Genomic DNA, 13,412 nt, shown 5'->3' on the forward strand with positions numbered 1-13,412 from the left:
GTATCCAAAATGATGAAAGATCAGAGTAGGTTTTAACGTGTTTGCATATTTTGCCACGAGTAAGTGTGGTTTATGCAAACATGCCTTTCAAGAGGTTTCTAATTGGTGTTTGAACATCTTAACACCTGTTTTATTGCCAGAAAGGGTAAAACCTATTCTTAAGTCTACCTTTGTTCTACAGTGAAAAAGGTGCCAACCCTAAACACCACGTGTGGAGAAACCGTTGACCGTGTGAAAAGCAGTCATGATGAGCAGTCCCCAGGAAATCGACTCAAAGACCTCCTTCGCTGGAATCGGGTTATCCTCATAGCACAGTGCACGCAAATTGGGTGAGAAAGTACCCTCATTGCATGCAACAGGTATGGGTCACGTAGGGGACGTGGGCTAAAACGTAATGGAAGAAGTGTTTGAAATAATCGCAACCGAGATGCCGGCGAACACCTGGGACTCCCGGAACCCTGTAACGACGAGCGTCGCCAAAGCACTGGCGGACACGTGGAGATTTCGAGGAAAGAAGCGTGCAAGATGGCATGTTGATACTGCCCAGGAAGCGTGTGCGTGCGTGTTAGCGTATGGAGGTTTTTGTGGGGAGCGGTAGTGTCGTGGTTAGCGATTCCCGCTCACGGCCAACAGCCAGTGACGATTATCTCAATCGCTTCTGGGCCTCCCCTAGGTCGACTCAGCCTCAAATTAGTACCTGGTGCGGTGTGTAAACATCGCCACAGGGGAGACAAAGGCGGCCCGGCGTGGTGTTTGCCACCCATCCCCTCATGTGCCGTGCCGGCCTTCATAGGTGCTCGCCAACAGCACTTGCCCCAAACAGTCTGTTCAGGCTATAGGGGGGATCTTTGTCTTTGGAGGTTTGGAGGAAAGACGCGTGTAAGATGACATGTTGACACCGTCCAGTAAGCGTGTGCGTGTAGTTTTACTGAGCCAACACAAAAACGGCTGCTTAATTACAAATCCTAAAAGGCGTACTATGCCTCGTTGGGACACCCTGTATATTTAGCTGGACAATTTATCGAGGCTCGAGCTTACGAGCACCATTTGTTTCCGCAATGTAAGTGCCAGCGGGCTAACGCGCTGTTCCTCGCTCCCGAGTTTTCGACTGCTTATTCGCCCCCCCCCCCCGACCCCGCGGGGTCTCGGGCAGATCACAACGCACACAACGCTTTGCCGCGGGGAGTTCTGACGTTTTGATTATTCTGAATAAGTTAAGTAATACACATCCACCACATACAAAATGTAGGGATGCTGCCATGCATTTTTCGCACGAAGTGCATTCTGCGCCAAGCACGTGTGGCGACGATGGACAATTCGGTGGCGCCGAACAACAGTGACAGTGCCTCCCCCCCCCGGCCCTCTCGCTTGCTCAATCGAAATCACCATCTTTAAAATCGAATGCGTGTCGGAGGTCACAGCGGCTTGTATGTATTTATGTTGAACTTGTTTTGCACCGTACGGAGCCAATCGTGCTAAGCGGAGGTGTGGGCAAAGGACAACAAACTAAACACAAGAAGCAGTTCGAAAGAGATGAGTTTTCAATCTATATTTAAAAGTGCATCGCTCCCAATGGCTTCCTAACATCAGAAGGAAGAGTGTTCCAGACAGCCGCAGAAGCGTATCTGAAAATGCACGATGCAGTGTTCAATGGTAAGGCAAAAGTCGCTGCTGCTAGGATGACCGGAGCCTGTGTCATGGTTTATGCTACTTGACAAACGAGATCAGCGAGGTATTGCGGTTAATTTGCGGCGAGCACTTTGTGTGTAATGAGTGCGACCTTTTAATGTCTGAAGGGCGACGCAAGGGCGGGCGCTAGAGGAAGCAGCGGCGTGCCGTGGACGCGGGGTCAAGCAAGCGGTTTATCTCCGTCTCAAGTTTTACGGGCAACAAACAGAATCAGAATCGTTATTTATCCTGGGGAAATGGGATGAGCTATGAAGATCTTTTTCACAGCTGTCCAGTAGGGACGGGTCAGAAAGTTACAACAACAACAAACCCACGCAGCCTCCTGGGAGAACAGGGTTTGGAGATGGCCCAGCAGCAACCACTGCTGCATTAAACATGGCGGCCTACAGCTGCTGCTGGTTGCCAGGGGGCTCAAGGGTCAGAGTGCTGGGACTGGAACTGCTGAGATTTTTCGGTCCGAATCTGGGCAGGCACCCACGATTATAAACAGGGTTGCCACGTGTAGGGAGTTGATGGCCTCAGTGTAGTCACTAATGACTGCACACACAGAAGTGGAAGATGGCAGCCTTCATAAGGCCGCACTCTTGTCAAGTGAGAAATCGCGACGAATGCCATCAACGCGGCGACCAAATCATCAATCGTCAATCTCCCGGTCTACAGAGCAACAACACAAGCCACGCGGAATTGCAGTTATATCACGGGACCTTTTTGGCAGTATGAAAGTATGAAAAAATAAGAATAGATACTCTTTGGTTCTTTCGGTAAAGTCACGTAGGTAGAAAAAATATAATAGATCACGGCGTTTCCATCGCAACAACAAGCAACCGTCATCAGGTGTGAAACAAACAGCAGGAGGACTGCTCTGACGTAGGAGTTCCTATGTCAGCAGTCCTCCTGCTGTGTTTTACTTTACCGAAAGAACCAAAGAGTATGGATTCCTGCAGTCACGAAAGCTTCAAATCAAGATTGAAATAAGAAGATGTTTTACCTTTTCTGGCAATAAAACAGGAGGTGTTAAGATGTTCAAACACCAAATAGAAACCTTTTTGCAAGGAATCAAGTCTGCATTAACCACACACAGGACTTGTGGTGGACATGCAAACACACATGGTCTGATAATAGATGGGCATTGTCTTTGCAACTGATTGGTCTACACCACAGACAGCCTTCTTTACGGCCTAGTCTCACCAGTGTCAGACTAGAGAAAGCCAAAAGGCAAACAGTACAAAGACCACGCATGTGTCAGAGCATTTAGAGCTCGGGGTGAGCAGCTATATCATGGGACGTTTTGGCAATATCAAAGTACGAGAAAAAAGGAATAGGTTTTATACATGTTTGGCAATAAAACAGGCGGCGGTTACAGGATATTACAAGAGTAAAAAAACTAAAATTATTTACATAATGTACTGCGAACACAATACAAATGGAAAACAGCGTTAAAAAACATCCTGTCACAGACGTGTGTGGGTGTGTGTACAGCCTCGGACGTCACGGACCTCGGTCACCCTTTCGCAATTGTGGCCGAGGTGCATCCTGCAAGCGTGGCCTGAACACGCGTGGCGAGAGAATGTGGAGTGGGCACACCAAGGCCGGATCTCACCGATGGACGTGAACACCTCGGCCGTGCCATGCTGCATCACCAACGCAGCCAACAGAAGCCATTTGAGGAGGGCGCCGCTGGCCGTCATGATGGGGCCCAACCCCTGTCCCGCGCAGGAAACAGTGCGAGCGACACACTCCGATTAGCTCATTTTCAAATCGTCACGGGCCACCACCGCAGCCGTTATCACCGTCATCGGAGTCACCATCTGCACCTCCGATTAGCACGCGTGGCTACGTACGGAGCAAAAGAAGTTCAACATACATATATTGTCTAGCCACTGCTGAATTCTCTATTCACTATGTCGCCATGCTGACGCCATCCCTCACAGTCCCAGTGCTGCTAACCATCACCATCATCATCGCTGTCATCATCAAAAGGTCAAAGTGTGGGAAATGTCAGAATTTTCACGACTCCTTGCTGCGGTTGTGATTGTCTCCGTTTTTACACGAAAGGCTGGGCCGCCCCACCGCGTTGTCACGAGGTCTACCTGCCCAAACCAGCTCAGGGTGACATTCACCTTGATTGGTGGCCTCGTGGAAATTCGACTTTGCTTTGGTGGAGACCACAGCCCTGGGGGACGGGCGTCTACATAGAAATGCAGCGGTAATGTTGGCTGAAGTTGCATTGACACTCTCACGTTGCCAACGCAATTCATTAGGAATGACACAGTTCCAAGGATCGTCCAAATGCAATTTGCCCCACCCTGGTCGACAAATCCCTTCATGGTCTTTCGCCACCGTATCTTGCCACGCTTGTATCTTCCTGCGTCGCCTTCTCGCCCACTACGTTCTCAATCTTTGCCGTCTCTCTCTCTCTCTCTACCTCCTCCTCCTTGTGCTCAATCCACGCTGTCGATCTATGTCCCTTCTTGCCCCTCTTTGCCGGAACAAACTTCCCCTCCACATTAAACAGTCAACTTCGCTCATGGGTTTCCGCTCCGCACTCAAAACTCACTTCTTTTCCCCAGAGCATTGCACGACCCCTTAATCTCTCTCTCATAACCGCCACCGTTACTTTTCCCTCCTCATATTCTCATTACACGGCTTTCAATCATTAACCCCATTAATTAAATCCATTCGTCATTTACTGCCATCATTTTTGCATTCTCCGAATTCACACATCACAGATTTGCCCCAATTGCTCCCTCTCATCTATTTCATTCAGCTCATCTCCACCATTGTTAAGTCCTGTGTAAAGTGCCTTGAATAAGGTGCTATATAAATTATTTTTACGTAACATAAGATGACCAGTCTCTCCCATAGGATAACCACTGTTGACTTCCCGCAGAGCGGTACTTCTTTTATCGCCCCCCCCAGAAGAATGATGATTGGGCCGAGCCAATCTCAGACCGGGATTTGTGCTCAAGTCCCTTGAGAAACGCGAGGCGGGCACACTTTCAAAGCGGAATCCTCGTGCAGGCGTTTGTCATTGCGATCACGTGCTGCTCATGGCTGCTGCTTGGCAATTTCCACTATGTGCGTTGAACTTCTTTCGCACCGTACGAAGCCAACCGTTCTGATCGGAGGTGCGGGGGGAAGGACAACAAACTAGGGCTCTCTGTGTGAGTCTATAGGTCTCTGTGTGAGTCTATGTACGTATGTTGAACTTCGTTCGCACCGTACGTGTCGCTAAACCCACAACCACCCGACACAGCATACCAGTGTGTTGGAGAGTAAACCCACAACATCTACAATTTTAGATGGGTCTACTCTCCAACACACCGGTGTGCTGAACTAGTAACGAATTGGCATGTTTTGTTTACGTGACAAACCTTACTAATTGGCTGTGTCGGGTGGTGGCAGGTTTAACGACACATTTAAATTTACGCGATCTCACACAAAAACCTTTATTATGGTCACGAAAACCGACTACGTGTAAAAATGACCGAGAAAAGCCAGTGAAGTTCCACCACCTCCTTGCAGGCGATGTCATGATGCCCTACCAAAAGCGCCTTTTCAGTTCGCCCAACGCTGACTTTAAAGTCTCAACGGCAAGAGACGGACTTCGTCATCTTCATTACCGAGTTGGTGGATCACACACATATGGAAACTCCCTCGCTGCCCGTGGCTGTCGAGGTCACTGTCTCGTGGCGCACAGCCAGGGTGTGATGGCAACACAGCAAGCGGGTTAACATCCATCCGTACGGTGATCGAGTGTCCCCTCTGCGCCTCGCTAGCGTGGGTTTTCTCCAGGCACTCCAGTTTCTCACCGCATATATCAACAGTAAATTAACCCTGTCCCATTCAGAGACGTGTGCAAGTTGCAGGGATGGTGTCCCGTTCACCGGCCCAATCTGGGAACGCGCGAGCGGCTCGGCGTTAATTTTATTTAGAGAGGTGTCGCGCCGATGTTTTTCAAAGACGTGGTGCTGCGCTCATCGCAGCGAACCAGGCGACACGACCGCACGCGACAATCGCTGGCGCCAAACTGTGCCACATGCCCTGCCGCGTGGCCTTGTATTTCCGATTCGATTCCGTTCGGAATCGAATCGGAAGAACCGACGCCGTACACGTACGTCATCGGAATGGGAAAGGGTTAATAGAGATGGCCAAATATCCCAATACAGGACCACAGAGTTTGGTAAATTGTTGGCACTGGTGCTGGCTGCCTTCCCTGCTTGTGGTTTGCAGATGTCTCGATGTGAAAATAATATGAATACATACAATCATATTTAAACAATAGCATAAATAAAACGTTACCTTTTTCCTGATAAAAAAAAGTCACGTGCATTTTATCCATTGGTCCCTCTAAAAGTTTTTAGACCCTGCACAAATGTCCCATTTACCCCCCCCCGACCCCGCCTTTTCAAACGAGCAGCAGACAACCACCCTCCCCAAGGGTGGCACAATCGGGTTTTTTACAATCGGGTTTAATTGTCTTTTTATATTAAACCCGATCATCTGAGATTGGGAGAAATCCGGTTTAATTGGTTCTAATTGCAGAACCGCCAACTTCTCGACGATGGGCTTCATCCATTCCAAGCGAAGGAACTCACTGGCTGTGCCCACGAATGTGGAGGAGAAGCTCGTGTTCATCAAGACCAACCTGCCCGCCGCATTCTACGACTACCCCATGCCCGACGGCCCCGAGTACGTTAGCAGCACCGACGAGGAAGCAGCCTAAGCCTTGGATCAGAGTTTCGTATTCATTAAACCAGGTTTTAATTCCCCGAAATCGGGTTTAATTGTATTAAAGAAAAAACCCGATGCCTGCCGCTTGAAAAATAGGGTTTTTTCCACCCATGTCCTCCCCCCGCTCCACCTTCTCACTTCTCCCCTTCCACATTCCTCCAGCTCTGTGAACCCAGAACTAAACGAAACCCCCGGGGCCTCCCTCCGCCTCCTCCTCGATTCACGACGACGACGGCAGCGGTGTCACACGCCTCTCCACAAGCCCAAGGCCACATTCCTTCCGTGGCGTATTTCTCTATCTCCACCGCGGAACGTGAACGGGCAGGTGAGGGGGAGCTGAGGGGAGCAGCTCGCAGGAGAGAGGTGAGATGGCGGGCGGGTCACAGAGCGATCATTGAGAGGTCGAGGCACGTGACTGATCGAGACGTACCACCACCAACAACAACAACAACCGCCGCAATTCGCCACTAAGTGGCGGTGACCTCACCACGACGCTTGTGCCAGGCTATGTGCACCTTGAGGCCACGTGAAGTGTCGAACGCCCACTGGCAGGAGGTCACGGGGCAAACCCAGGTGCCACGGGTCGACTGACTGAGATGACTGAGATGACTGGCTGAAACACCTGTACCCCCCTACTGTGCCAACTTGCTGTGCTGTAGCCACCCGGCGCTCCGCTCGTTGTTGTGAGCGTCGCTCCTCCCCCCTCCGTTGTTGGAGCGCGACTGCCTCCAACTGCCCAGTAGCAGCGTCCTTCACGAGCCTCCTCCACAGAGGCCGATCTTGACACTGCTGGTACCAGTCATCGACGCATCACCACCACCACTAGCACCACCACAAGCAGACGGAGCGACGGAATCAGTCAACATGCAGGTAGCTCGAAGTGGACTGTTACATCGCAGTATCACACAAGAGGTGGCCGGGGCAACTTCGGGAAGATTTCACCCAGTCGTGGTTCTTGCCGTGGCTGACGACGATGAGTAATGACAAGTTAAAGCCCCTTTTGTCGATCCACTGCTGGATGAAAGCCTTCGCAACCCACGCCGTGCCAGCAATGGAAGTTGCTTGATCACGTGTGGGTTGGTGGCTGGAATCGAACTCGGGTCGATGGTTTCATAGTGCAGGGAATTAACCACTGCATTGCCGCTCCACCCACCAAAAACATGCGCAGTGCATCGACGTAATGTTTCAATGCATTATGATCGTTTACCCAAGAAAGTCTCGCGAAGTTTCAAGATTAAAGATGATCCTGCATTGGGATGTTTAATGAGTGTGAGCGCGTGTTTTACGTGGGAGGAAACACGAGCGCACGGAGACAACTCAAGGCTTATACGAGTGACTAACACTCGAGGAATGCACACGTGGGTCCGTGAACCCGCTGGGTGAATGTACTGCCATCTCCCCGAGCCTCAAATCCCAGCAGACTTGGAGATCTCGACAACAATCGACACCATCCACCGACTCCTGTGCCTCCCAACTGCTGCCACGTGCAGCCACGTCAAAGCGTCGAGTTTCTCGCAGCGTGAAACTAGCACGAGAGATGCCTCCGAATATTTTAGAGTCAGAATATTAAAATTTCGATTTAAAGCTTTCGTGACTGCAGGGATTCATCTTCTTGGTTCTTTCGGTAAAGTGACGTAGAAGGGAAATAATAAAATAATAAGAATAAAACATAATAAAATACAATTCTCACAAGAGAATTGTATTTTATTATGTTTTATTTTTATTGTGAGAATTGTATTTTATTATGGTTTATTTTTATTATTTTATTATTTTCCTTCTACGTGACTTTAACGAAAGAACCAAGAATCAGAATATTTATTTACACTGGAGGAAGCCGATGAGCTACGAAGGTTTGTTTGCACCGATGTCCAATTGGAGCTGCACTCACGATGGAATTCTACATTTCTACGGCGGGGCCAAATTCTGTTTTCAGTTTTATTTATTAGGTATAGCCCTGTGAGCCATTCGGCTCTTGAATCGGGTGCAACCGCAACAAACAAAAAAACTAAAACATGAACAAGAAAACATCTTAAAGTGAATTTCGATGTAAAGCTTTCGTGACTGCAGGGATTCATCTTCTTGGTTCTTTCGGTAAAGTCACGTAGAAGGGAAATAATGAAATAATAAAAAATAAAACAGACAGACCTGCTCTCCACCTGAGGACGGCTGCTTGCGTCGTGGCCGAAACGTCGTGAGAATTATTTTATTATGTTTTATTTTTATTATTTTATTATTTCAATTCTACGTGACTTTACCGAAAGAACCAAGAAGATCTTAAAGTGACTATGCGCAAACAGAAAAATCCATGAAAAAACAGCAAAATCTTCCAGAAAAAGCACCGTACACCAACGCTGCGTGCAAAAATCCCAGTCGGTTGGTGACTTGCACAAATGTAACTGTGTAGAACTGCCACAAGCAGTGGATGCAATGAATCACTGTCTCCATCGATGTGATGTCTCCATCACACTGCCCGCTTCCCTGTATCACGTCGGTCGCGACATTCACGTGAAATGATCACGTCACTGACATTAATGCGCAGATGCTTTGCAAAATAAATATAAATATATTATTGGCAAAGTTAGCAATTTGATACCAGTCTCATACTCGCTGTGTATGTCGGAGAAGCGGTGGTGTTGTTTTTGTTGTTGGTGAAACCCGATCTAAGAGCTTATTGGCTCACAGGGTAATTCAAAATAAGCTGAAACTGAGGAATAAATTTTTATTCATTGCTGAGCAGCATTCCACGAGCACATATGTTGGCAAACGATTCGCACGGTTGGCTACGTACGGTGTGAAAGAATTTCCACGTACAGTAAGTACATCGGTGATTCACGATCACCTGGAGAAACTAGATAAACGCCGACATTGGCAAGAGTGCGACGTGATTTAGTGCGAAAATGCCAAACACATTATGGCACGTGTCAAAAAAAATAACTCCTCGTGAAAGTCGTTTTTTCATGACGGTGAAAGTTTCCGACCATGATGTCATTGTTATTGACAAGTACAATGCACTGCATATTCTGGCGTGATGTCAATTCCAGGCCACGATGCACATGGCCTGGATTTGAACCAAGGTTGCCAATTACCAGTGGCAACTGATAATTTCTTTCTGTAGTTGTCGCACCTGATGACGATTGCTTGTGTTGCGATCGAAACGTCGTGATTTGTTTGATTTTATTTCCAACTACGTGACTTTACCGCAAGAACCAAAGAGTGTGGATTCCTGCAGTCACGAAAGCTTCAAATCAAGATTGGTATTTGAACCTCGCTTCACCCTCCCATATATCAACTGCAGCGAGTTAACGAGAGCACCGGGGCTGGTACGGTGCACGTGGCCGTAGACTCACACCCGACCACATTTGTCTCCCCAGATCGGACGATCGCACATTGCAATTATTTAAGGCCAAGCGCAACAAATTTTACTCTGCGGCCGGAGTAAAAACTTCGGTCTCTCAGTTCATATGCAGCGACATAAATGGTGTCGTCACTAGAGTGTTCGCGCCAGCTGCTGTTACAGGAGTGCAGCTGTGTGTCTGGAGCCTCCCTCTAGCGCCATAGTGGGTACGGCATGTCAGCTAGCCCTAGGTGGCTTGCTCCTGGTGGTAGCCTGAGTGAACCCGGGAGGACGCGTGAGATGCTGGGCCGAGATCCTCCTCGAAAGGTCTAGAAGGGGGCGTGGCCACGCCCAGAGCTTGGCTCGTCTGTGGAATCAAGCCTGGGTCCCGCGTCTCGTCATCTCCGGGGCTTCACGTAATTAGCCACATCACCTGCTACAGAACCCGAGTTACGTTCAGTGTTACCTGCTAGGGAAGTTGTTCAGTAAAAGTGTTGCCTCCCAGTCCAGAGTGTGTGCCTCCGTGTTGGTGAACAACACTACACATAGATGAGTGGGCTAACCACCGTACGATCAGACACACACACACACGCACATCTGGTCACATGGTATAACCTCTCCCTTGGAACTCTTGACAGACGAGAACGTGCCAGATATGGAAATGTACGTTTAATGTCAAAGTAAGGGAGGGGGGTGAGACGGAAGAATGTGGATGAACGGGATATGAGAACGGTCGATGTGCCGCAAGAAAGGGGCACGGAAGAGAATTACGCGGATGAAGAGAATCCAAACAACCAACCCGATGCAACAATGGGACGTTTATTTTTTTCGGGCTTGGAAGAAGGACGATGGAAATTGAAGTTCACCGTCGAAGTGAGAAAACGGCCAGCGAGGCGGAAAAAAAATTGCCACGTCGCATCGCCCTCCGACGCCCCCCCCCCCCACTGAAAGAAGCAAGCCCACGCCACTTGCTCTATAGCGCACGTAGCTCATAGCCCCCCTCCCTCCCTCCCTCCATCCCTCCCTTGGGCCGGCAAACTTTGCCATATGTGAGCCAAAGCCAATGTACAGGCTACCGCTTCCAATTTCTCGAGAAAAATCCAGACGTAGCCGCTCGGTGAACGGCAGCAGTGACATTTAGAGCCCTTAAAGAGGCACTGTGAGCACGAATGGCCTTTTGTGGAGTGTTTATTTGCACGCCATTCTATGGAAGGAGATGCTGCAGGGGTCGTTAACGGTTACCACACCGGACTTGCATTTTGAGCAAGTCCAGATGAAACAATGGGGCATGGTTCTTAAATGCCCTCCACACCCTCTGTCCACCCAGCAGTATGCACAGGCTCAAGAAATATTTTTCTGATCTTGCTATGAATAAACTTTAGTGCAAACGTGTCACACTGTCTGACTCCCCCTTAAATATTTTGCTATTTTACAACGATCTTCGTGTGGCTGTTCCATTTTCTGAGTCACGCGGCAAATTCATCCTATTATCCGCGATTGTCTGCAATTTTTATATATATACAGGGTGCTTCAAAAATGTTCTAACACTTATATGGGATTAGAAGCTTTCGTGACTGCAGGAATCCATACTCTTTGGTTCTTTTGGTATTTTATTTTTCTACCTACGTGACTTAACCGAAAGAACCAAAGAGTATACTTTCTAGGACTTTCGTTTTAAATGGAAAATTAACTGCTAATACACTGTCGCATGATAACAAATGTAAATGTTAATAGCTTCAAAAAGTCAAAGAGTCTCCACTTGTTCGCCATCATTGTCAACGCGTGCCCAGAATCTTCTCCAGGTGGTCTCCAGAGCCCGGAAGCACATTTCTTGTGGTATTGTTGCAAATTCTCAGAAGTGTTAAGACATTTTTGAATCACCCTGTATATTTATGAGCATTTGGATGACTGCATCATTTTCTACCGAGTCAAGTGCTCTTTTGTAAATACACAAAAGTCTAGGCACATTGGTAATTAACAATTATTAGGCCTTACCAGAATACGATTAACATTTGTATTTTCTAACCCCGCCTGGGCCTTTCTGTAATTGTTCCCAATGATCTCAATGAAACAAAACTATTATATGAGTATAAGAAGATAATGGGGTCTATACTTCTTAAAGACAGTTTTACAGCCATTTTTGATACCAGAATAATTGAGGCATTAATCTATGATTGTGGTATTTATTTTTGAGTAGATGTTTTGTCTGTCCCAGGTACCATACACGTAATTTCGTGCCAACAATTGTTCACAACTCTTTGATGATGTCCATAGTTATACCATCTGATCCAGGAGATGTCCCCTTGATCTTACTGCTAAGGGCAGAGTTTACTTCTTCAGACGTGACATGGACAATCATCTTCTGAGAGATGACCTGCATGCTGAGCTCAAGGCATTTCCATAGAGATCTGCATAAGTTTATATACTGTTTCGATTTAAAGCTTTCGTGACTGCAGGGATTCATCTTCTCTTGGTTCTTTCGGTAAAGTCACGTAGAATGGAAATAATAAAATAATAAAATTAAAACATAATAAAATAATTCTCACGACGTTTCGGCCACAACAAGACTCTGTTTTCTCGACAGACCTGTTCTCCACCTGAGGACGGCTGCTTGCGTTGTGGCCGAAACGTCGTGAGAATTATTTTATTATGTTTTATTTTTGTTATTTTATTATTTCCATTCTACGTGACTTTATCAAAAGAACCAAGAAGATATATATACTGTTATTGGACATACGCAATGAAAGAAAAAAATGTCAAGTATTAAAAAAATTGTATTCATTAGAAACAGAAGACCTCAAACCACATAGTGGGCTAATGTTGGAACAGATCTTGGAGGTCTCGCGTGCCTACTGTGCACCAGTTTGTGGTTTCTGGCAGTCGAAAGTGTTGGTGCGGTGTGGTGGCATCCACGGATATCGCCACGATATCTTGATGTTACTAAGTTGTATGAAAGCAGTCGAGTCTACTCCCTACACTCCCTGGCCCCCGAGTCCCACGAATTGCTTGTGGGGGTGTGGGGGGGGTCTTACACCAAAACCATCCACCAACATTGCCTAACTGTTATCCACCCACGCCAAGGGAAACACATAAGGCTACACTTTCAGGCCACGGCAACGGTGTTAAGTGTTTTCATGAGAATAATTATGGCCGTGTCGTGACGGTGGAGCACATGGTGGTTTGGACCACATGGCCTTTGATGTTTCTATACGTCCACCAATGGAGTGGGGACATACACAATTGGCACACCACACCGCAGCACCAACACAAAACCGATACCACATCTTGTCTGCACACGCTAGGCAATTGTCCACATGCAACCAAAAAAAAGTTCCCAGTAAATTACAGAAGTAAAAACGTGGTCTGTGCTACATTTGTATAGTGCTAAGTAGAAAAGGGACAGATCTACATTTCAGCTATGTGAGACTCTACACCTCAGCTGTGTCTGTAGACACTGTAAACACAAGCCCATCTCTATTGGAGGCCTTGGGCCAATTGTGTCAATTGCTCTTTTATATAGCCGGGGCCAGTCCTTTCAGTGCAACCACCGTTGCCTTCCAATATAGGTGGAGCTGCCTCTCCACGGAATGCTCATTCGTCCAGTGGGATGATACAAACAATACAATTTATATTCATATAAGTACCTAAATACAAC

General features: G+C 47.6%; 1 protein-coding gene across 3 annotated transcripts in view; it reads right to left on the reverse strand.

Annotated features, from left to right (window-relative positions):
• Window positions 1-13,412, reverse strand: part of LOC144937942 (prolyl 4-hydroxylase subunit alpha-1-like) — a 54,807-nt gene that overhangs the window by 37,916 nt on the left and 3,479 nt on the right. Inside the window, exons 2-3 of one of the 3 annotated variants that reach the window (XM_078865577.1) lie at window positions 6,939-7,245; window positions 3,290-3,392 (exon numbers count right to left, since the gene is read on the reverse strand). In XM_078865577.1, coding sequence (XP_078721703.1) covers window positions 3,290-3,377 — 88 coding nt within the window. In that variant the 5' untranslated portion in view covers window positions 3,378-3,392; window positions 6,939-7,245. Of the gene's footprint in view, window positions 1-3,289; window positions 3,393-6,910; window positions 7,246-13,412 lie in introns of all 3 variants that reach the window. The other 2 variants (XM_078865575.1, XM_078865574.1) reach the window with 2 other exon arrangements.

The sequence above is a fragment of the Lampetra fluviatilis genome, chromosome 20 (genome assembly GCF_964198595.1).
Source record: "Lampetra fluviatilis chromosome 20, kcLamFluv1.1, whole genome shotgun sequence".
Lineage (NCBI taxonomy): Eukaryota > Metazoa > Chordata > Hyperoartia > Petromyzontiformes > Petromyzontidae > Lampetra > Lampetra fluviatilis.